This window comes from Balaenoptera borealis (assembly GCF_965194805.1).
Source record: "Balaenoptera borealis genome assembly, chromosome: 16".
Classification (NCBI taxonomy): domain Eukaryota; kingdom Metazoa; phylum Chordata; class Mammalia; order Artiodactyla; family Balaenopteridae; genus Balaenoptera; species Balaenoptera borealis.
In genome coordinates this window covers 31,023,035-31,046,835 of record NC_138872.1, presented here as the reverse complement: position 1 = coordinate 31,046,835, position 23,801 = coordinate 31,023,035, and the positions used below count along the sequence as shown (strand labels likewise).

Below are 23,801 nucleotides of genomic sequence, written 5' to 3'. Positions count from 1 at the left end.
CATGTATATCTAAGTGTTGCCTAGGCTTGAGTGGGAGGGGTCTTCAATGCACCTGCCTGGGGGTGGGTTTGAGCAAGCTGGGCCTTGCACTGCTTTGGGGTTAAAACTTTTGGGTCAGTTGGCTGGGACAGGAGGGAGGGAGCCAACAGTCCCTGGAGGGCCAAATTAAACTATAGGCACCTGGGAACTAGGCTTATCAAGGACCATTAAAGAAGATCCCTGCAGGAGAGGGGTCGGAGGGCAGAAAGAAAGGAGTGTTGGGGCAGCTCCTGTGGTCCAGGTTGGAGTTTGTAGGGGCATCTCTTGTATGGTGCCTTAAGAGGGAGTCCTCTAGGCCTTTCAGTGATTGGCATTTCCAATCCTGGTGGCTATCCTTGGGAACAGTGTCAGGATGGAGGTGAAATTGCTGGGGACACATTGCAGCCCCAAGAGGTTAGCCACTCCCTGTGTGGTACCGTCTAGAGCCCCCCTGCCCCCATCCAAAGGTGAGGACAGGCCCTCTGCTGATCCTACCCCACCTTTCTCTTCAGGGCCAGCTCACCCCTCCCAGGCCCTTTGTCACTGAGGCCCTCAGGCCCCAGTGGTTCCAGTGAGGGGAGGGCCTGAGCTTGAGCAGGCCAGCAGCTCTGGGCCCCAAACCGGTTTTCCCACCTCTACTGAGGCTGGCACATCACCCATGTGGTTCCCTGCCCCCACCTCCTCACAGTTCCTCCTCTCTCCACCCTGGAATGTGGGGGCGGGGGAGGGGGGTTGCAGGCAGTTATCCAAGTCATCTTTTTAAACAAGAAGGTGGAATGACTTTCCCTTCCGTACCTCTGACTCTCAGGGATTCCCTCCAGGCCTTGAAGGCTTCAGAACTAAGTGAAAGCAAAAAAGCAGTTGGGATTCCCAGCCCCGACCCTGGCCCCCATCCAGTCCCCATCTGAGCCCTGGAGGATGAGACAAGGAAGCCCAGCTTACCCCCTGGCCTGCTCTGGAGTAAATATGTGGGAGCAGTAGCCTTCTCACCAGGTGCCCCTGGCCAATCCAAGGCCCTCACCTCAAATACCAACAAGGCAAATACTTCCATTTGTCTCTTGCCAACAAGAACACCTCTTTTGCTGGAACTGAGATTATCTCATTAATGATAACACCAACTGACATTAATAGGGCTCTTGCTGTGTGCCAGGCTCTATGCTAAGTACTTTAGATGCTCACAAAGCCCCTATGAAGTAGGTAAAACCATGAGAAAACACAGAACAGAAAGGTTCAGTAAGGTGCCCAAAGCCAAACCACTAGTCTGTGGCAGAAGCAAGCTCTCTCCCCAGGCTGACTCTAGAAGTGCCCCTTTACTAAGGAATTCCTAAACCTAACCATATTCCTAAAGGAATTGGTTACTGACTCAGTTTCTAACCCATGGAAGAATAGCTCTTGGAGATGAGGGATGTGGAAGTGTCTACAGGAGCTCTTGAAGCTCCTGTACCTATAACTAACTCCTGTTCCCCCAGTCCCCAAATACAGGTCTTATGTAAATATCCTTCCCATTCTCCCTATTACTCCTTAGGGACGGTAGGTGAGAACCATCCCCATTTCACGAAGGAGGAAATAGGGTTAAGGACTATAAATGACCTGCCCAAGACACTGGCCTTGAGCTCTGATGCTCTCCCTGGGAGTCTGGGTTACATATAAAATGCCTCACTGGGACACTACTTGGCGGGTGGGGGGCAGTGGTGTGGGGATGGCCCTGTGAGCACAGAGCTTTGAGGAGGGACCTAGCAAGGAGGCACTGTCACCCAGCCTACCACACAGTCCAGATGCGAAGCAGCTGGTGATTAACAGTGGACCCCCAGATAAAGCTGACACTGGGATGCTGCCTTCACTTGGGACTGATTGCTAAAGGACCCTGGAGGAGTTTCCTTGTCCTGAGGATACTGATGCAGGGGTTCTAGAGGCCTGGTTGGCTTTGGCAGTTCCCAGAGTGGGCCAATGTCTGGTGAGCAGTTGGCAGAGGTGATTTCTTTTTGGGAGGTGGACAAGACAAACCGCCTTTTCAAAGCTGGGGCCTGAGAGGAGGTAGCGGGAGGGGGGAAACTACAACTCCCAGAAGCCCTTGCTCCCCAGCGAGTCGAGCATGGTTGCCATGGTTTCAGAAAACAATATGGCCGCTCCCAGCTGGGAAGTGAGTCTTTGGGTTAGAGAGGCAGAGGAGGATCTGCGCGGCTGCAGTGGCGATAGAGGAAGCTCTTGAGGGGTCGTGAGGTTGGACCTGGACGCTGCACAGCTGGAACGGCCTGACCTTTCTGAGGGCGCCAATGGCGGGCAGCGTGGACGAGGAAGCGCTGCACCAACTGTACCTGTGGGTAGACAACATCCCTCTGTCCCGGCCCAAGCGAAATCTCTCCCGGGACTTCAGTGACGGAGGTGTGCGCTCCAGCGTGTGCGTGTGTGTGTGTGTGTGACAGACGTGTGAGCTCCAGCGTGTGTGTGTGTGTCCGCGTGCGCGCCTGGGTGTGTTCTGTATGTCCTATGTCCTTGTGTGTCTACGCGTTCTGTCCTGTATGTACGGGTGTACGGGGTGTGTGTGCATACATGTCTCTTGTGCTTGTGTGCTTGTGGCGGCGGAGGTGGGGGTGGGTTGGTGGGAGGGATGTCTGACTATCTCCTAGGACCTCAGTTGTAGAAGTGTGCATCTTGGGTATGTGGGCATGTGTGTGTCCATATTATGTATACATGTTCTATCCTTTATGCATGTGGTGTGTGTGTGTGTGTGTGTGTGTGTGTGTGTGTGTCTGAATCTGAGTCTGTGACTCCCTCCTGGGACTTTAATGACTAAGATGCGTTCTGTGTATGTATTTGTACATCTCTGTGTGTGTGCATGCCTATTCCTGTATTCTGTATATCTGTCTTGTGGGAGTCTGAGCATGTGTTTGGTCATATGTGTGTTGACATGTTCTGTCCTGTATGTATGAGTGGGGATGTTGTGTGCATATGTTTCTTTGTGATTGTGTAGGTGTGTGTCGAAGACTGTCTCCTGGGATTTTAATAACAGAAGTATGCATCTCTCTATGTGTATATTGGTGCATATGTGACACTTTGTGCTTCTGTGTGTGTGTGTTGGTGACTGTCTCTTAGAACTCCAGTGATAGAAGTATGTGTCTGTGTATGTGTTTCTGCATCTCTGTGTCATTTTGTGTGTGTGTGTGTATTTATGTCAATTCCTAGGGTGAGGCCCCAGCCTCCTGAAGGGTTCTCTTTGAGACTCATAGAGGACCAGAGCCCTTAGTTTTTATATCCCCCGAGTTAATGGCAAAGGAATGCAGCTCCTCTGGGGTGTGTTGGAATTTTTGTCTCTGGCTGATCACTGATCTTGCTTTCTTACCTCACCTCCATATCATCCTTACCCCTTTCCACATCTCCACCTCTCCACTTGGCCCCACCACTCTGCAAACCCTGATTCTCCCATCCCACCCATTCCTTCTCCCTCCCCATTCTTCCTTACCCATCTCTACAACTTCCATGTCTGCTCCCACCCCCTATCCCTCAGTCCTGGTTGCAGAGGTCATCAAGTTTTACTTCCCCAAGATGGTGGAGATGCACAATTATGTTCCTGCTAACTCTCTCCAGCAGAAGCTGAGCAACTGGGGTCACCTGAACAGGTAGCAGAATACCTGGGCACACTAGTGGGATCTCCAGCCCCTACCCTGGGATCCCAGGAAGGGCTGCCCAGCCCCTCCACCTCCTGTGGTCTCCACAGTCCAGGCTGGTGGCTGGCTGGGAAGGGACAATGCAGACAGAATCTGTCTGGTAAGAAAATCAAGGGACTCTTCTTTTGGGGAGGTGACAAGGACCCTCGAGACATATAAACACTGGGCTCAGGTTGGGTGCCCTTCCATTCCCCCAGGGCTGTGCACTGAAGGGCTGCAACTGCTGCACCCCTTTCCATCCCCCAACCCTTCACTTCATCCCCCCCAGGAGCCAGTCCACCATCCCTGTGTCTGCCCCCCAGGAAGGTGCTGAACAAGTTGAGCTTCTCTGTACCAGCTGACGTGATGCGCAAGATCGCACAGTGTGCCCCAGGCGTGGTGGAGCTGGTGCTCATTCCACTGAGGCAGTGCCTGGAGGAGCAGCAGAGGCGCAGGAAGCACGGCACCAGCTCCTTACAGGTGCCACCACACTCCAGTTTCTTGCACTGCTCTGGGGGAGGTTCCCAGGCAGCAGAACGCTCTGCCTCAGCAATAAGTGTGGGAGAAGGGTGCCTGGCTAAAGGGAGCCTGGCGGGGGTGGGGTGCTCTTTGGGGGTGGGCAGCCTGAGCTCACAGCAGACCTTGGGGGTTCTTTCAGGAGCTGGCTCCCCAGGATGGCACTGACTACATGGATGTGGGTAAAGTGGCCTTCACTTTTCTTCCCTCCCAGGAGGAGCTTTCCTCCTGTCCTTCCATCCTGTGGGGGAAGGGTTGCGGGTGTGGGGAGGTGGAAGACAGGAAAACAGGGCTCCATCAGGATTACTCCTACACTTGCCTTGTCTCAGGTTTGTCCCAGAAGGCCCGAGGGGAAGGTGCTCCAGACCCCCAGGGAGGGGGGCAGCTCAGGTAAGGAAACTGGGAGCTCCTGACCTCACCAAGCCTGGTAATCTCCCTATGCACATGGCTAGGAGGTGAGGGTGAGGGTTGCACCTGGAAAGGTAGGGAAGTCAGGGACGGGTGGGGGACCGTGGCGGGGAGAGAAGGTCTGGTCGAGGGACACTGGAAGGGTGAGGGTGGGGCCCAAGATCCAAGCCTGGGCTAAGCTGCTTCTCACCCCAGGGTGGGCCGGCTGCCTGTGCCCCGGCCTCTGGGGTATAGCCAGGCGCTGCAGGGCGACCGAAGCTTCGTCCTCCAGATTGCTGAAAAGGAGCAGGAGCTGTTGGCCTCGCAGGAGACTGTGCAGGTGAGGGCGCACTGGGAAGGCGCTGGGTGATTGGGGCCTGGAAAGACAGGGGCGGGGGCAGCAGGCCACAGGGCTTGATCTCTGTGGGGCTTCTCCCAGGTCCTGCAGATGAAGGTGAGACGCTTGGAGCACCTGCTCCAGCTCAAGAACGTGCTCATCGAAGATCTCTCCCGGCGGCTCCAGCAGGCAGAGCGTAAGCAGCGGTGAGCCAGCTGGTCCAATGAGCCTCCTGGGACAAGAGCGCCTCCCCTCTCTTGGGGTGTGAGTGAGCATGGGGGGCGGTGGGACAGGAACCCTCCAAGCTGAGCCCCGTGACTGAGCCACTTCCTTCCACTCCATCCGGGTCAGGAGAATGGACTGCTTTCCAGAACCTAGAAGCCACATGCAGAGACCTGGCATGCACCCCAAAGCAGTGCCTGACACCAGAGGGGGCTCTGCCTTGGTGCTCCCTGTGCTGGGCCTTGGGGGGGTGGTCCCCCAGCTCGGTCCGCACCCCTAGAACCTGCTCCCTGCCCAGCTCTGATGACAGCAGCGTCTCCATCCAGGCTAGTCCTCTGTACCCTGGGCCAAAGGGGAAGCTGCCCCAGACAGCTGAGGGGCTTCCTTGCCCCTCCTGGGCACTCACCTGGGACCCAACTGGAGGCTGGAAAGTGCAACAGCTGAAGAGAAAGGGGTGAGGAGTGAGCTCAGCCAGGAGTGGGGAAGACATGGGCTGTGCCTGTTCCAATTGCCCTCCCCTCACACGGGTTATGTTAAGAATGTCTGGGTTGCCCCCATTAAAGGTATGCTCTCCTTCCTGTGCCTGCCTTCTGTTCTCTGAGGGCAGTGATTTCCTGTCCCCCTTGTGTTACCCCCCACCCCTTAAGTGAAAGAGCCTTGTGGGCCCAGAGTGGGTCTCAACTCGTGGGTAGCTGGGCCCTGAAGTGGCCACTGCTTGGTAGGTTGATGATACCACCAGGGGTTAGGTCTTGTGCACTAGGACAGCCTGACTTCTAACTCTGGCCTTAGACTGACCCCCAAACCTATCCTCACAGTGTCCTCCAACCCTGTCCAAACCCAACCACAAACCCAGGCTTCAGATTCTCACCAAATGTAGCCACATAGTCACCCTCAACCCTGCTTATGGACTCACCCCTAAACCTGTCCTCTGTATGACTCCCAACCCTGCCCACAGACTGACCCCAAGTTCTGTGGACCAAGGCCAAGCTTGACTCCCAACCCTGACCAAGATACCTTGGCCTTTGGTGCCATAAGCCTTTGGTGCCAGGCTGGAATTGAGTCCATGTTGTTAGATCTTCTGATATTTCAAAAGAGGAACAAGAAGAAGCAGAGGAGGAGGAAGAGGAAGAATAAGAATTTTTTTTTTTTTTTAATTGTGGAGGCTCCGCTATGACTGGGTCTCCTTGGAGTTTTTATTTATTTATTTATTTATTTTTGGCTGTGTTGGGTCTTCGTTTCTGTGCAAGGGCTTTCTCTAGTTGCGGCGAGCGGGGGCCACTCTTCATCGTGGTGCGCAGGCCTCTCACTATCGTGGCCTCTCTTGTTGCGGAGCACAGGCTCCAGACGCGCAGGCTCAGCAGTTGTGGCTCACGGGCCTAGTTGCTCCACGGCATGTGGAATCTTCCCAGACCAGGGCTCGAACCCGTGTTCCCTGCATTAGCAGGCAGATTCTCAACCACTGCGCCACCAGGGAAGCCCAAGAATAAGAATTTTTTAAAGCCCCATGTGGATTAAACAAAATACATCTATAGCTTACTCTGGGTGCACTGCCTGCCACCTTTAGAGCTTGAGGAATAGAATAGACATGTGAATACAACTGTGGGGGAGGCATACCGGGGCACATGGAATGGTGGGTTGGGTAATAAGAAAGCATCTGGCAAGAGTGGATGGGCTGGGATCAGAATGTATAAATCTCCCAATGACCATGCTGGAGACAGGATCTCAAACGTCAGAGTGTGCACGCATCACCCAAAATGATGCTAAAAAGTTTGAGGCTCTTCTGGAGACAGTCCCAGAGCACAGAGCGCTTTGGAGCAGGGGAGGATTCAATGGTAACAATAGCTCATCAAGATTAATTTGCCGACAGTGTGTTCACCAGAGACCAGAAGATAGGTTAGGGGCCACAGGGATCCAGCGGAGGGTAGGAGCCTTGGGGGCTCCCCAAAGGCAGTGACCCCGCTCTTTCTGAAAGGAAGCTGGCCTTAAGCCACCCATACCATCTCTCTCCTAGTTATGTTGGAAGAAGGGACCGTTCCCCGCGGGTACTTTATTTTTTTATTTTTATTTATTTATTTATTTTTTTAGTGCTTTACCATTTACAAATCTTTCACATACATTCCATTTGACCCTCACAACAACCCTGTGAGGTAGGCAGCACAGATATTATTCCCATTTAACAGATGAGGAAAGTGAATCTCAGAGCAATTAACTGATGTGCCCAAGGTTCTACAATTAGTAAATAATTTGTATTCATATCAGTCTTTGGCCTAAAAATTCAGCACCCCACCTCCCCTCATACTTGCCTACCTACTTCACAGGGATAATGAAGATAAAATGAATTCAAGGCTAGAAAAATACTTTGAGGGGAAAAAAGCACTATATAATTATACCTGCAAACTATAATTTTCCACGATATATGGCTCATTCCCCTTCTCGTCCCAGCTTGTGCGTGAACCCAGAATTTTATATTGCCTCTGTTCTGTGTTCAGCTAAGCAACAAGTAAGGCAGGGGAACAGTGTGATTCTCTTTAAAGTTATATAAATTACAATCAGGATAACTGCTATTATAGCAAGTTGAAAAACAACACAGAAAGGCCAATGTGCAACTGGGACCCACGGAAGCACACAGGAAAGCAAGGCAACATTATCAGATAGGGCATGATTGCATAGAAGGAAACGTGGTGTCAGAGTTCACACTGGCACACACACAGTTATCTAAGGCAAAGTGGTGGCAAAGAGTCATTTGTTCCGCATTATATAAACAAGAGCAGAAGATTCATGAGACCCCATGCAACAGTATCTTATGTCACACAGATCTCTCCAGCTGCCTACAGAGAATATAAACAACACTGTCATCTTCATTTTAAAGAATGACTGTACCTGTGTTCATATCCTGAACTAAACCAAGGAATAGCTCCATGCTAAACTTCCTCGGCTAAAATACAACCAGTACCATCATTCCTAGTCAGACTAATAAACAGAATGTCTTTTAAGGTAATGAATTAGATGGCTGTGTTTAGATTTTTTTTCAGGATTCCCTTTTGATTCTCCTGCTTTTAAGACCCAAAGAAAGTTATATTGAGTTTTTATTGGTGATTCTAAGTATATGTGTTTATAACAGTTAAAGTGTGATAGGTGAATTTAACATATTAAAAGAGTGCTATAGCATCTGTTCGGAAAAGATTATATACTATACAAACTATTCAAGTCATACAAAACCATTTTTCAGTGTCTTTTCAACTGAGAAGAATCCTATTCAGCACGCTTCTCCTCCCGAGGTGGTTCATACTGAGCAAGCTTTGTTTTCAGTTTTTTATTTTCTTCTACAATAGCTTCATATTTCTCTTTCATTTCTGCCAATTCTAGGCGAAGCAGCTCTATTTCTGGATTTTCTGGGGTAGCACCTCCTAAGTGATGCTTTAAAAAATCCAAAGCACTATTAGGTTTCTCTGGTTCTTCATATAAGGCTACCAAAACCTTGGTCAGCGTGTCCAGCACCCCCGACTTCTCCAAGTACCTCCGGAACTGCTCGCGCTTCGAGTCGGCGGCTTTGTAATGGGCCATAGTGACAGCCCCCCGCGGGTACTTTAGGGACCCTGTTCCAGCCAGCGAAATCGGGAGGGGTTGTTGTTCAAGGACCTGCAGGCGCAGCAGCGGCTAGAACCCTTAAAGATTCGAGGGCTACGTTTCTGCTCCCAGACTCTGTGCAGGCGCCCACATCCCACCCCAGGTCGCTGAACTAGGCACATCCCCCTGCCACTGCGACCGCCTCCGTGGAGATCGAGAGCAGAGGCTGCGGTCCCCGGCAGCTCCTGCACAGGTTCTCCCAAACCCCACCCCGCGGGCCTTCTTTGTTCTGATTCTTATCCGGGCCGGCAGGGCACCCAGAACGCGTCTCAGGTCCTCACAGGAGCGCTTCCTCCGAGGCAGAGGGATGGGACGTAAGGGGAAGATGCCGAAACCCGGGGATCGCAGAGCGGGAAGAATGGAGGGTTCCTCCGCTCCCGGACAGGACCTAGCGATGCCCGTATCGACTGCCAATGCGGGCTTGGAAGTCTCGGAAGAAAGGCGACTTTCAAGTGCCCCACCTAGCTCTGAGCCCCACCTTACGGCCGCTCAAGGGGACAGAGCCCAGGGGACGCCCCTTCCAACTTGGGCGGAGACAGGAGGTGCAAACCCCCAGGCTGAAAGTGGACACGCGTAAGACCTATTAAAGGCGCTTCTTCCTTCTCTCGCTTCTGCGGTATCCTGCCGCCTGGCCACAGAGAGCGCCCCGGCTGACTTCATCGCGAGAACTTGCCGGGCCCCGGGGCGTGGGCTCGCACGGCGCAGCCGCAGGGGCTCCTGCAGGTGACGCAGAGGCGCAACGCCCGTTGGCGGTTCTTTGGGGCCCGCTTAGTGGTCCGAAGTGCCCTCGCCCCACCCCTTCGATCGACCAATGGGCGGAGGCGGGGGGTGTGCCCTTGAGGCGGGCGGCAGCGGCGTAGGGTTCTCTCTTCGGGTTCTGCGCTGAGATCCTGCTGCTGCCGCCACCGCCACGGCTGCCGGCACCGCCACGGCTGCCGCCACCGCCACAGCTGCCGCCGCCGCTGCCGCGGTCGTCCCTGCCCGTCCTGGCCTCGGGGTGCTCCCCGCACGGTGAGACTGCTCTTCCTTCCGCCACCTCCCGGTTCCGCCCCGCTCGCGGAGATCCCATCCCAGCGGAGCCGCTGTTCTGGGTAGTCGGTGCCTGCGACCCCATCCGGCTGGGGCTGGAGGGTTCCGCTGTCGGGCCCGGGACGGGGAGGGCTCCCTGGCATGTGAGCTGGGGAGATGTCAGGCCCCAGGGCCGCAGGTGACCGTTAGGTGGTAGAGCTGGAGTGTTTTCCGCGGGGCGCTGTCGGGGGCACGTGTGACACAGTGAGGGCGGGGGCCTAATGGGGTCAGCGCCGTCAGCAACTCCGCGCCCCGCCCCCCATTGTCATCACCTCAATGTGTGACCTTGGACGAGTAGCCTCTGAACCTCGCGTGGCTCGACACCTTCAGGGAGGGCCGTGATGTCGGGGAGTACGGGCTCCCGAGACTACAGCGTCAGCAGAGATGAGGGTGGGGACGGCACAGGATTATGAGGGACAGAGCCGACGCCTCGCAGCCCGGGAGGAGTGTGATGGGGGGGGGTGTCCAGACTCTGTCCCCTTAGAAGATGAGGATGGGGTGGGGATGGGGGCGCCACACACACGGGGATGGAGGCGGGAGAGGGTACAGATTCCTATACCCAGGCCCCTGATGTCTCTGGGAGCTTGGCCACCACCTCCCCTTTGTCACAGAGCAGGAAAAGTTCGTTTAGGTTCTGGACCAGTGTTCCTGTTAGTGAACAGGAACCCTGGTGGACTGAGAAGGGTGGGCTTGGGTTGCCTTTCATCTTGAATCTTCGCCTTGGGAAGTGTGGGTAGGGCGTTTCTCTGCTCAGGGAGCTGAAGAAGCTCCACCTGCAGCTGTGCAGCTGTCACCCGCTGGACCTGGCCTGGCCTCTACTAATTGGGACCTGGGTGGGGCAGGCAGTCCGGAGGCTAGAGGGGTCTGAGCAGCCTCTAGCTGGGGGCCTGAGAGGTTGTGGGGAGGAGATGCTGGGGAGAGGAGGGCAGCACTTCTTGGGGAGAAAGGAGGGTGTGAGATGGTGGGGGTCCCTTCCTCAGTTCACCCCTGCTCCACCCATTCTTTTTTTTTTTTTTAATCAATTTATTTATTTATTTATGGTTGCCTTGGGTCTTCGTTGCTGTGCGCGGACTTTCTCTAGTTGCGGTGAGTGGGGGCTACTCTGTCGTTGCGGTGTGCGGCCTTCTCATTGACGTGGCTTCTCTTGTTGCGGAGCACCGGCTCTAGGTGTGTGGGCTTCAGTAGTTGTGGCATGCGGGCTCAGTAGTTGTGGCTCACCGGCTCTAGAGCGCTGGCTCAGTAGTTGTGGCGCGCTGGCTTAGTTGCTCTGTGGCATGTGGGATCTTCCCCGACCAGGGCTCGAACCCGTGTCCCCTGCATTGGCAGGCGGATTCTTAACCACTGGGCCACCAGGGAAGCCCTCCACCCGTTTTCAAGAGAGAAAACACCCATACTTATTCTTGCAACTTTGGCCTGCTGGAGGGAGGAGGAAATGGAGTCATATCCAGTCTGAGTTGATGTAAAACTGTCACAACCACTCCTGACCTCCAGCCTTTCCTTTCCAGGCCTTGTTCTAGGTATGTGGGCCCAGTCCTATGTCAGGTCCTGGAGTCAGCAGGTTAGTGTGGCCTCTGTGGGTGCTCTTTTTACATGCTTGAGCTTTGATGAGAGGCTTCTGCGGGACTGAGTGCTTAAGCCAGGGCTGAGTCCTAGGCTGGGGTGGGGAGGGTGGAAGATTGTAGAGTTCCTGGCTCAAAGTCCTTGAACAGGTTGAGAATGGAGATTAGGAATGAATGAGAAACGAGGCCCCAAGAAGCATGTTCCTAGCCACAAAGCAGAGGACAAGCTGGGGCTGGTCCTACGATGCCTGGGGTTTGGGGACTGCAGAGAGGTGCTGTGGGGATGCAGCTGTGAGGTATAGGGCAAGAGGGTGGCAGGTTCTGGAGCTCCACTTTGCCATGGACAGACTGTCTTTGACCCTCCCTCCAGCCTTGGGCCCCAGTGTGGGACAGCCTGGAGTAGCAGCTAGCACTCTGTGTGCAGGGCAGGAATCTAAGGGGCTGAGAACTCTGGGTTCCTGTGTAACTGTCCATCCGTCCATTTGCCCAGCTGCCATTTCCCTGTTCTGCTCCTTGTGCCAGAGGTGCCACTGGGCCTGGCTGAGCCCTGCCCTGGGTAGGATAACCTCGAAGCAGCCTTTCTCTCTAAAGCTGAGAGGGATCTGAGCTGGGAGCTCTGTTTCCCAGAGAGAAGGTTCCGCTAGTTTCCCTGAGATTAACTGAGAGCTGAAGGAGTCCCCAAAGGCCCTTGTTCCAGCTTCCCAGCCCTCCCCATCCTGTGACTCTCTGTGGTACCACCCCTGACCTGTTGACAGCCCATCTAAAGGTGGGGGTGTCTTTTTTTTCGCTGGAGTGGGCTGTATATTCTTCACATCTTCTTTATGAGTCCTTCTGGTTGTAGGGCATAGTGGGCTCCCAGCAGTCTGCTCTCTGGCAATCCCTGGAGACCTGGTGGGGAGGGGAAGGCAGGATGAAGGAAGGGAGAGGGAGGCCCCTCAGCCCTTGAGCTGTTTTTCTTTTTTTTTTTTAATAATTTATTTTTGGCTGCGTTGGGTCTTCATTGCTGCGCGTGGGCTTTCTCTAGTTGTGGCGAGTGGGGGCTAGTCTTGAGGTGCACAGGCTTCTCAGCGCGGTGGCTTCTCTTGTTGTGGAACCCGGGCTTTAGGCGCACGGGCTTCGGGAGTTGTGGCTCGCGGGCTCTAGAGCGCAGGCTCAGTAGTTGTCGCACAGGGGCTTAGTTGCTCTGCGGCATGTGGGATCTTCCCGGACCAGGGCTTGAACCCATGTCCCCTGCATTGAAAGGTGGATTCTTAACCATTGCACCACCAGGGAAGTCCCTTAAGCTGTTTTCTGAGAAGACTGAAGTCGCTGTGGCCCACCCTGAGGGCCATTCCTGACTGTTCCAGGATTGGCCTGAAGTGCCTCTTTGATGCTGAAATTGCTGTTGCTTCAGAAACCAGTCCTTTGGGGGATTTGTTCTGCAAAGGTGGGGGTGGAGTGGGGAGCACTGTCACAGAGCTTTAGGCACCAGCTGCACCAAACCCACTGAGGAAGAGGCCACTGCTTATTTCTGTGTTGCAGATGAGGAAACTGAGGCACAGAGACACGGAGTAACTTTGCCATGAAGCCTGAATTTAAATCATGGTCTTGACCGTGTCCCTGCTGCCTCTTGGGGGCTGTGCCACTTGGGCCACGATGAAGACTTGGCTGGCACAGGAGGAGGCCTGGGGTTTCAAGGGGATCAAGTGGTTCCCTATGGACACAGCTGCTGCAAGAGGAGGCCCGATGCCATCTCCTCCCGATTCTGATGAAGAATTGTGCATGGACGAGAGTCTGGCTCACAGGGGACAGCGACTAGAGAGGCTTTCTGCTGGGAAAGGAGCTTTTTCCAGTCTTCTCTGGGCCCCTGAAGTCACTTGCCTCCTCGCTCTGCGTTCTCATTGCCCAAGGGTTACAAGGCAGTGCCTGAGTGCTTGCTCTGTCCTGAGCTCTGGGCAGTGCAAGAGATGCAGGTCCTTCCCTCAGTGGATCTTCCATTTCAAGGTTGAGGGGGCAGGTAGCAGCTGATTGTGGCCAGGCTAGAAGATGCCCATCGGGGGGCCCCACTCTGAGATGGGGGGAAGGGAGTGCCCTCCAGGGCAGGGGTTGGCTTAAAGAGTGAGGTGGGGCGTTCCTCTTCTGAGAGCCTCTGGGCCCTGGTGCCACATCTGCCTAGAGGGCCCAGCTGAGGCCCATGCTTGGGCTCCACTTAGTTTGGTCATTCATTCATTTAACAAATATAAACTAAACACAGCTGCTCCCTGTCAGGTGCTGGGCTTGGTGCTGGGAACACAGCGTTTGGCAAAAACACAGTCACCGCCCTTGTAAGGTGGGGGACATAGATATCAAATGATCCCAGAAGTGAGAAAGGGGATCCTTTTTGAAGATTTTCAGGTCTATCCTGGGATGGGCGGTGGTGGGATGGGGTTGTGCTACCTTGAAAAATGTCCTCTGGAGCTGAGACCCAGGCTGGGGTGTGGGTGGGGGGCAGGATTGTTCCAGGCAGAGGGGATGGCCTGGGTTAAAGCAGGCAGGCAGGCAACAGTCAATGGACTGGGGAGGAAGACAGGGATTGGGACCCTGTGTGTACTGGGGTTTTATGAAGTGAAGAGAGTTTTATGAAGAGCCTCAGGAGCCTTTGCTTACCAGCCACTGTTTAAGAGTTTCATCCAGGCTTCCCAGGAAATGCCCTGGGAAATGGGGGCATCTTGTCATTTCCCCTGGCTGCAGAGGTGTGGCTGGAGCAGCCTCTGCCCAAGGTAGGAGGAGGGTCCCCTTGCTCTGGGCCCCTTGCTCTTGGCCATGTTTCACATGCTCTGAGTCCACAGCTTCAGGGGGTGGCTGGAGTGGGTAGGGTAGGGCAGGTCTCTCTCCAGGGGCCAGGCTCTCTGGGACAGCTGAGCATTCCAGGGCTCAGGGGCTGCCCTTCTGGGAGTGACCCCAGAGTACTCACCTGGGGCTGTTTCTGCCCTGGCCGCTCCTGCATTCCTGAGACCCAAGCCTTGCCTTTCCCTGTACCTCCTGAGGGCTCGTATGCGGGCTCCTGGTACCCAGGCTGTTGGCCCTGCCCTTGAGGCCAGGCTTGGGCCTAGGTGGACTTCTCTTGCATTGGGAAGTAGGGAGGGAGGTGAGGCCTGCTCTCAGGGCAGCTCGGCACCTGGGGGGCCTCGAGGTCATGCCCTCCACAGGCCCAACTCTGAGGCCACCCCAAGTTGGCTAGTCTCTTCATTCCCTGGACTAGCCAACGTCGTTCACTTATCTCTACTTTAGTGTGTATCTCTGACCAATATGGACATACTTCTCTACGTAATCCAATTCCATTATCGCACCTAACTGATCAGCTTTTATTTCTTAATGTCATCTAAGATCCAGTCCCACTCATTCACATTTCCCAATTATCCCCTAAATGTCTCTTTTTATAGATAGTTAGAAATCCCCTACCCCATTTATTTTTCTTCTTGAAACTGACGTGGTGGAAAAAAAGAGGTCAGTTTTCCCATTCTTGGTCTCTTTGTGTGTTAATTTAGAAGAGCGGTTGGCAAACTTTTTCTGTGAAGGGCCAGATAGTAAATATTATAGACTTTGCAGGCTATGTGGCCTCTGTAGCAACTACTCAAAGTAGTTTTGCTTTAGTGCAAAAGCAGTTTTAGGGAATTCCCTGGCGGTCCAGTGGTTAGGACCCAGCACTTTCACTGCCAGGCCCAGGTTCAATCCCTGGTCTGGGAACTAAGATCCCACAAGCCGCATGGCAAGGCAAAACAAACAAACAAATAAGTAAAACAGAAGCAATTTTAGACAACACGTAAACAAATGAGCACGGTTGTGTGCCAGTAAAACTTTACAAAAAACAGTGGCGGCCTCCACAGGCTGTAGTTGGCCCATCCCCTATCTAGAACAACCTCCCTCCTTTTTCTTCTTAACAGTTTGGAAAAAAATTAGGTCAATTGTCCTGTAGAATATCCTGCCTTCTGGGTTTGTCTCCTTGCTTTCTCGTGGAGTCATTTAATTTATTCTGCTGGCCTCTGTGTTTTTGGTAAGCTGAAGTTGGAGTTCTAGGGGCTTGTTAGATGCAGGTTAGACATTTGGGGCGGGGCTGCCCTGTTAGCAATGCTGTGACTTGGTGCCGCGTCACATCAGTAGGCATCAGTGTGTCCAGTTGTCCCACTCTGAGAGGAGATTGACTAATGCAAGACTGGCTGATGTCACATCCCTCCATTGCAAACTCGTTCCCTTTAACCCTAGGTCATCTGTCAGTGGCACTTGTGCATATGTGAGCATCCATTTCAACCTTTGCCTTACTGGTCTAGCACCCACTGATTAGTGTTGCTCCTAGCATTTGTGTTTTGGGGGTTGCAGAATTATTTAGCAGTTGGTCATTCCTTTGTTAAAGAAGAGCTGTCCTTTAACCACCAGGGCAAGTTGGTTATAGGAAAGGCCAAGAGACAGGCTGAATTAGTTCTCTATATTGCCAGTTTTCAGTAGAGAGGGCACTGCTACTGTCAGTAGTGACAAATGAGGATTTGGGTTTGTTTGTTTTGCTTTCTCCCATTTTTTGTAATCTCTGTGAATGCTCTGATTTTATGTAATTCCATCTGTTTCCATCAGTTGCACTTATTATTCTTTTTGATGCTGAGATGGTCTCAGCCCAGTCTTTCAGAGGCCTGGCTGCTCACACAGGCTTCCTGGAGGCGCCTCCCACAGTCTCTGCCCTGAGGCTGCCCTTGGGGAGCTGAGCTGGGAGGCCAGCCGGATTGTAGTCAAGCCAGAGTCTGAATGGTGGGTTTCGATGGACGGCAACCCCTTCATGGGTATCTGTTCTGTATATGGCCCTGACCAATCACTCGGAGGGAAAGCTCTGAGGACATGTTTTATTATGTGAGTCCCCATATTTGCCCCCCTCCAAGCATACTGTTAACTCTGACCTGGATCCACTTGTGCAACGTGAATACTGTGGTCTCTGGATGTAGGATGGTACAGCCTGTGTGTCTGGGATGGGCCAACCCTTGGGTTACCAGCACCAGAACTGACCCTTGGAAAGTGCCAGTGAAGTCCCCTTCCTTTGCTGGTTGCCTCTTCCCACCAGCCTCAGGTGGGCTGGGCACAAGAGGCTTGTGCTGGTGCTTTGGCACCCAGAAGCTGCAGCTCAGTACATGCTGGCCAGGCCCTGGGTCAGTAGCGTGTCAGGCAAGGGTGAGGGCTCTTGGTGAATGTGGGGAGTGGGTGGAGGAGTGGGGGGGCAGAAGCCCCCTCTGCTAGGGGGTGCAGGTACCACTTGGGCTACTGAGAGCAGCAGGGGTTTGGGTCCTTCCTAAAGGGAACTCTCTGCTCTCCCCTAGCCACAGGCCCATTGGTGACCCTGACCCCTGCCCTCCCCACTCCCCATGCATCAGGCTTCTGCTGGTGTCCCTGGAGCATGGGAAGCTGCTGAGCTTGACCGGTGGTGTCTGGCAGGAGCTGCGTGTCTCACTCTGTGGCAGGGAGGGCGTCCATGGCTGCAGCCAACAAGGGTGAGTGCCTGCCTGGTCTGGCGGGGTTTGTAGCGTCTTCCAGCGGGCCCTGGTGGGAAGGGGCATTGCTGCATGTGGGGCCTGCGTTGGCTGTGAGTGTGTGTGTGTGTCTGTCTGAATGTGAGGTACTAATTACATTACACCAGTGTTTGTTCTGGGGACACCCAAGCCAAACCTGGGGACCCCTGCTGGCTCCATGGTGTGCTGGTCTTTGGAGGTGTGTGCCTTCATGGCCCCATGTTCCAGCCTCCCTGTTCCACTGTGGGGGTTGGGGAGCACAGGGGGCTTTGGGTGAGCACTGAGGCTGCTGAGGTGGGTAGGGCCACAGCAGGTTGTGGAAAGGAATTTGGGTTTCATTCAGAGTTCAGAAGTGCTCATAGAAGGTTTTAGGCAAGAGAGGCCTGGTAGGATATATGAGGGTCAAGTCTGGGGGGCTCAGCGGGGAATGTGAAAATGCCAGGCTGGCCCCCTGGCCCTCCACTGAGTGTGCAAGAACCCAGGCAAGGGCTGGCCCAGGCCCTCCCACCAAAAGGACTCTGGGTAGGGCTCTTGGGAGCCCTAGGGGCTGTGGGGGTCAGAGAGGATTGGGGTCATGCTCTTGGCAAGATGGGCCTCTTTCAGCCTTAGCCTCCCCCGGCGCAGGCCCTCAGCCCAGTTCCCACTGCTCTGCCTGCCTTAACTCCCTGACTTCCTGGCCTTGGAGAACCTGACCCAATTGGAGACAGCCGCGGGCCATGTGAGGAGTTAAGCAGAGGAGGGAAAGGCGTCTCTGGGAGGGGTCCTGGAGGCTCCCCTGGGTTCTTCCTTCTTACCTGCCAGTGATCAGTGATGAGGTTTAGAGGCAGCTGCGGCCCCTCCTAGGAGGGCTGAGTGTGGTTTTTGACCCTGTTTGTTTCTCCCACTCCCAGGCAGGTCCCATAGAGCCCATTCCTGTCTCTGCCCTTCTCCTCTCTCAAGTTGGGTCAGCAGGAGGGGCAGGCAGGGGGCCTCAGGTACTGACAGACCTGGAAGAGGAGGTCCCAGAGATGGGGCGCTTGGCACTGTGAAGGAGAGCATGGGGCAGGGTATCCTGAGGACTGGGGCTGAGTCCTGCACTGCTTGGTGTTTGGAGTCGGGAGGACTGTCTCTTCCCTGTCAGCCCCATTCCCTCTATTAGCTAATCCCTGAATCCCCCCCCAAACCCTCTCTCAGGATGAGTATTTTCTGTGGGAGGACTGAGCAGGTAGGGGCAGGTGGGAGCCTCAAGCCTTATCATCGCCACTGTCCAGTAGGATGTGGCCTAGCCCAGCAGTGGATGCTGGATTATGTGAAGGGTAGTCGCAGAGGGCAGGGAGGTGACACGGTGGAGTAGTTTACTGGGATAGGTGAAGGCAACAGCCCCGGTAGCCCTCTCCCACTCTCTTCGTAGGCAATAAGCCCAGAGTCCGGAGTATCCGCTTTGCGACAGGCCATGATGCAGAAGGCTCCCAGAGCCACGTCCACTTTGATGAGAAGCTGCATGACTCTGTGGTCATGGTCACCCAAGAGAGCGACAGCAGCTTTCTGGTCAAGGTATGTGTGCATCTCCCCCGCCACCCCCGCCATCATCAGCCTTATTCCCTCTGTCTTCTCCCTGGCCCTGCCTGGCTTCCTGAGCCTGTTCCATTTCCTCTAAGTTGGCTCCATAGGCACATCTTTGTCCTTCCCTGGGCTTTGGTTTCCCCGTCTGTAAAATGGGAAGTGTGAGACTGTGATAAGATGAGTGCACTTAGGACAGGGGTCCACAACCCTCAGGCCACGGACCATTACTGGTCCGTGGCCTGTTAGGAACCAGGCTGCACAGCAGGGGGTGAGCAGCAGGCGAGTGAGCGAAGCTTCATCTGTATTTACAGCTACTCCCCATTGCTCGCATTACCTCCTGAGCTCCACCTCCTGTCAGATGTGGCGGCATTAGATTCTCATTGGAGTGGGAACCCTACTGTGACCTGCGCATACGAGGGATCTAGGTTGCACGCTCCTTATGAGAATCTAAGGCCTGATGATCTGAGGGGGAGCTGAGGCGGTGATGCTAGTGCTGGGGAGCGGCTGCAAATACAGATTATCATTAGCAGAGAGGTTTGACTGCACAGGGACCACAATAAATCAGTTGCTTGCAGACTCATATCAAAACCCTACCAGCAAGTGGCAAGTGAAAACAAGCTCAGGGCTCCCACTGATTCTGCATTATGGTGAGTTGTATAATTATTTCATTATATATTACAGTGTAATAATAATAGAAATAAAGTGCACAATAAATGTAATGCACTTGAATCATCCCGAAACCATACCCACCCCACCCCCACCCCCTGGTCCGTGGAAAAATTGTCTTCCACGAAACCGGCCCCTGGTGCCAAAAAGGTTGGGGACCACTGACTTAGGATATTACTTGAATGGGAGTGGAGCTTTTGTTATCATCGGCATCACCCCAACCATTGCAATTGGAAGGCAGGTGTCAAGGCTGTGGTATCACAGGCCTGGGTTCAGGTCCAGGCCTGCTATTCTGACTCTGACCTTGGGCAGGTCACCTCAGTTTCCCTTCTCTGAAGTAGAGACAATTTATACCCCAAAGAGTTGGAAATGGAAGGATGTATGTATGTCACTCAGGCGTGAGGCTAATTATGCTGATAACAAGGTGTGACTTTATTTACTTTTCTTTGCCAAACCTCTGGGTGATTTAGGCTCTTTGCAGCAGTATTTATCACCCCCATGTTTTTCCCCTCTCCTCCTCTCTGAGTGGCCACAGCTCATACACTCTTGGCTCCTCTACTGCTGGGACACACACAGCTGGATCCCACATCCACTTTGGAGGGGCAGGAGGAAGTCTCTGGAGGGGATGGATTGGAGGGAAACAGGGTGAGGCCCTCAGGTTGGACAATAAATCAGGGCTCCAGAGTTGAGCCCTGGAGGGCATGGCGGTGAGGATGCGGATGGTGTCTGGTTTATTGAGACCACCCTGAGGAGGGGCCCAGAGTCATACCTGTTTGCCCAACTCTAAAACCCTTGCTCTTCCTCCAAGAGCTGACAACTTCCCCAAGGGAATAAACATAATTAACCCAAACTTTCAAAAATAGCTCCTTGCCTCCCATTGCAAAATCCATTCATGTAATTAGAGAAAATCTGGAAGATAGAGAAAACTATAAAGAAATTTAAAAGTACCCGCAATCATACTATCCAGAAATAACTACAGTTAATATTTTGATGTGTGTTATTCCAGTTTCTTTTTTAGCTTTGTTTCCAAAAATGAAAAACTGGTATCACAGTGTACGCACTGTGTTTTGCTTGCTTCTGTTGTGAACCATCTCCTGGTGGTTTCCACGAGATTTTACAACTGCCTGGTATTCCACTATATGTATCATCATTGATTTAGCTGGTTCCCTATTCCTGGTGTTACAGTTTTGTACTGTTATAAATAGGGCAGTGATGAGTATTTTTTTTTTTGCACATCTCTGAGTATTTCCCCTGGAAAATTCTGCAAATGATACAGCTGGATCACAGGGTCACCATTGGCAGGTACAGCCAGAAAGCCCTCTTGAGAGGTGTGCCCTCTACCAGCAGAGTGTGGGGGCCACAGGGACTGAGCTTTATCATGCAGTGACATCATCTGATCTCATTGAAAGGCTAATTGCTCCCCCAAAGGACAGGGCCATCCATTTCCTGAAACTGAACAGGAGAGTATGTGCCCATGTGAGCTGTGGATACAGCATGCACCCCTGCACCTCCTGGACTGGCACTCCAGTTAGCCTACCTGCCCAACAGCCACCCTGGCTTGTGACCCTTCACATGACTGGAGTTTCCAAGGATGGCCAAGCTCTGTGTATGAACAACAGAAATTGCTCGGGCTGTGAATCAGGGCTTTTGGACACAGTGAGCCTTTGAGTGGGCAGGCAGGAATCCATGTTCATGTGCCAGCAGGGTGGGCTGGAGCCCAGGTTCCATGGCTGGTGCCAGTCCTGTGGGCCAGCTTTGGACTGACACAGCTGGTCTAGTGTCTGTTTTTCTAATTCTATCCCATCCTCCATCTTGTGCTATCTGTGTTGCCTGGTGGCCCCACCATGACTAGAGGACCAAAGTCCCTGGGCTATTGGCTCTGGCCACATGCTGGTAGTGGTGGGAGCAGGTGGATGGCCTGTGTCGTGGGGCTTTGAGCCTCCCATGTGGGCAATGGCTGGTGCTTTGCTGTGTGCCACGTGTGGCAGCAGTAGCCAAGAGGTCCAGGGAGGACTATACCCTGACCACACTGTGGCCTTCAGCCAGTCATTTCCTAGCTTCCATTTCATCATCTATAAAATGGCCACCGAGGAACTTCAGGGCTCATGAGACATGCTGAGGAGTGTGTGGGCCAAGCTGTAGGGATGGGGTCCTTGGAGAAAGGGCCTGGAGCTACCCGGCCAGGGGTGTGGACCAACTAGAGTGATGGAGGGAGTCAGGCTCCCCTGGGATTGTCAAGGAAGCAAGTGTAGGGCCCCACAGGATCATCAGTGGCACAACCTGGGTGGGCCCTGGGGGAGACTGTAAGTGAAGGTGCCTCCTTCCCCCACCCCTCCTGCTGCAGGTTGGCTTCCTGAAGATCCTGCACAGGTATGAGATTACCTTCACTCTGCCCCCAGTGCGCAGGCTGAGCAAGGAGGTCCGAGAGGCGCCTGTCCCCAGCCTGCACCTCAAGCTCCTCAGCGTCATGCCCATCCCAGAAGGTGCGTACCCTGCTTGGCATGCTGGAAGCCTGCCCTCCTCCAGCAGGGCCTGGGTGTGAGTGGGAGTGAGAGCATGGGGTACTTCCTTCCCCCATCTAGGGCTGATGGGCAGCTCAGCAATCAGCAGACGTGATGCCTCTTTATGGTCTTGCAGTGTGGCACCTTGGCAGGTCCCATGCCCCAGGCCTCACTCCCTGGACAGAAGTCCATGGGCTCACACAGTTGGCCTATGTCTGCTCATCGCCTGATAGTTACCTTAATGGGACGATGGGAGCCACTGAGGAACTGGCTCTGGGCCTCTGGCCCTCCCTCTGCCTGTACCTCAGGAAAAAGCTACTGGAACCTCAGGGACTCTGGGCAGCTACCTCCCAGCACCCGCCAGACCTGGGCTTGGGCTTGGGGCTGCTTCTCTATACCCTACCAGCTTCAGTGCACCCCCCTTCTCCCAAAGGCTAGGGTATCAGTTTCACCATGTACCGAAGCCCCAGCTTCAGTTTCATTTCCCCCTACCTCCGCCTAATGACCTCACCCTTAAGTGGATTGAGCAAGCCCCCTCAGGCCTCTTGCCACCAGATCTGCTCAAGCCCTGCCCTGCCCTCCTTTCCCCTCCCCATCACCCTCTCTCCCTGCCTGCCTTTTTGGGGAATCCCACCTCTTGGAAGCCTGAGTTTGACCTCTGGCCTGGAGGCAGAGGCATGTAGAGCTCAATGAAGAATGGGAAGCTCCTGAGGCCTGTGCGCCCAGCCCTGGGGGTAGGGTCCTGGGCCATCCTTGCTCCTCTGGAGGTCTTGGTGGTGGGTGGGGACCAGTGAGTGCTGGGGGGTGGGGGCGGGAGGCCGCAGAGGTGCTGATCGCCCGGGCAGGTTACAGCATCAAGTGTGAGTACTCAGCGCACAAGGAGGGCGTCCTCAAGGAGGAGATGCTGCTAGCCTGCGAAGGTGGCACCGGCACCTGCGTGCGCGTGATGGTGCAGGCACGCGTCATGGGTGAGAGCTCGAGGCCCGGGTCTGGCTAGAGGAGGGAGGCACCAACTTGGCTGCAAGGAGTTTCCACCCTCCTTGAGTCTGAAAAAGGGATCCTTGTCCCGGCCCATCCCCAACCTCCTTGGTGGGTGCCTTTCTCCCCATCCCCTAGCAGAGCCAGGAGGGAAGGTAGAGGAGTCCCCTTGGAGTAGGTGGGGCCAGGGTCCAGCCTGGCATACTGACTTGTCACCTGCCTTGCAGACCGACACCACGGCACACCCATGCTGCTAGATGGTGTCAAGTGCGTGGGTGCTGAGCTAGAATACGACTCAGAGCACAGTGACTGGCACGGCTTCGACTGAGGCCCTCGCCCCCACCTGCCTCGGGGCCTCTCAGCCTTAAACCCCCCTCGTCTCCCCAAATGCTGCGTGATGATGTAGCTTCCTCACCCTTCCCAGGGATGGGCATGGAGGTGGAGGGTCCAAGGGCCTTCAAGCTGGAGCCTCACCCACACCTCTCACCTCATTTGTGCCACCTCCCTGCCTCTCCAGCATCCTCCTCTCCCACTTCCTCCTCTCTGTGTGCCTCAGTCTCCTGCTGGAAGAAATGGGTTGAGCCCCCAAGGAGGCTCTCTGAGGAGGGATGGAGAGGGCCTGGGGTGGGTTCTACCCACCCCCCTACCCCAAGCCATAGGGGCTCTAGCCAGGGCCTAGGAGAGGAGGGAGCTGGCTCTGTGGTGTAGCTGCCCCCATTACTGCTGCTGCTGTCTTGCTTTAGCCACCTCTCCTGTCCCCTCCCTCTTTCCCACTGCCGTCCATGGTGAGGAGGAGGGAGGTGCAGTTCCCAATCCTTACCCCCCAGGTCTGTGTTACTTGGTTTTTAAACAACTGGTTGGGATAAAACCCTAAAGAAATAAAACTTCCAGTGGATACCAGAGGCCAGCAGGATTTTTGTTCTCCAGGGCCCTGAGAATGCCCAATCCTTTACAGAAGGGCCAAGGAACAGTTTTGGCTCAACTCATTCTTTTTGGAGGCAAGGTCACTTCGTGGTATTACAGCACCTGGCCCCAAAAGAAGAATGCACAGGGGGTGACATTTTAGGCCTGGGAAGAGTTTGGATGGGGAGGGGCCTTCTGCCCAGGTCAGAGAGAGGTCTTGTGGAATGGGGCGTTCTGTTTGGGAGGCTTGACCCAGAGACAGCAGCACCCCCTTCTGGTCAGTTCCCAGCCCCAGGCACAGCTGAAAACCTCCCTTTGCAGATCCCAGC

General features: G+C 54.3%; 2 protein-coding genes and 1 pseudogene across 16 annotated transcripts; 2 read left to right on the top strand and 1 right to left on the bottom strand.

Moving 5' to 3' along the window:
• Positions 1-5,700, top strand: SPEF1 (sperm flagellar 1). 11 transcript variants are annotated; one of them, XM_082359180.1, is made up of 8 exons: positions 4-2,335; positions 3,524-3,635; positions 3,986-4,143; positions 4,310-4,360; positions 4,508-4,568; positions 4,782-4,905; positions 5,005-5,108; positions 5,254-5,700. In XM_082359180.1, the coding sequence occupies exons 2-8, from the start codon at positions 3,562-3,564 to the stop codon at positions 5,402-5,404; spliced, it is 723 nt and encodes a 240-aa protein (XP_082215306.1). In that variant the 5' UTR covers positions 4-2,335; positions 3,524-3,561; the 3' UTR covers positions 5,405-5,700. The 11 variants fall into 11 exon arrangements, 9 of the variants coding, with proteins under 9 accessions (XP_082215305.1, XP_082215306.1, XP_082215304.1 ...); XM_082359178.1 differs by having other exon boundaries at positions 4-2,400; XM_082359179.1 differs by lacking the exon at positions 3,524-3,635 and having other exon boundaries at positions 1-2,400; positions 3,952-4,143.
• Positions 5,701-8,192: 2,492 nt separating this feature from the next.
• LOC309612892 (c-Myc-binding protein pseudogene) lies at positions 8,193-9,394 on the bottom strand (annotated as a pseudogene). The gene has a single exon. The product of its transcript is annotated as a c-Myc-binding protein pseudogene (transcript).
• Positions 9,395-9,563: 169 nt separating this feature from the next.
• ADISSP (adipose secreted signaling protein) lies at positions 9,564-23,469 on the top strand. Of its 4 annotated transcripts, none has more exons than XM_082359232.1 (6): positions 9,564-9,762; positions 16,748-16,864; positions 18,273-18,415; positions 21,435-21,573; positions 22,437-22,559; positions 22,797-23,469. In XM_082359232.1, exons 2-6 carry the CDS (start codon positions 16,846-16,848, stop codon positions 22,895-22,897), a joined length of 525 nt encoding a protein of 174 aa, XP_082215358.1. In that variant the 5' UTR covers positions 9,564-9,762; positions 16,748-16,845; the 3' UTR covers positions 22,898-23,469. The 4 variants fall into 4 exon arrangements, with proteins under 4 accessions (XP_082215358.1, XP_082215359.1, XP_082215357.1 ...); XM_082359233.1 differs by having other exon boundaries at positions 16,700-16,864; XM_082359231.1 differs by having other exon boundaries at positions 16,694-16,864.
• Positions 23,470-23,801: the final 332 nt, after the last annotated feature.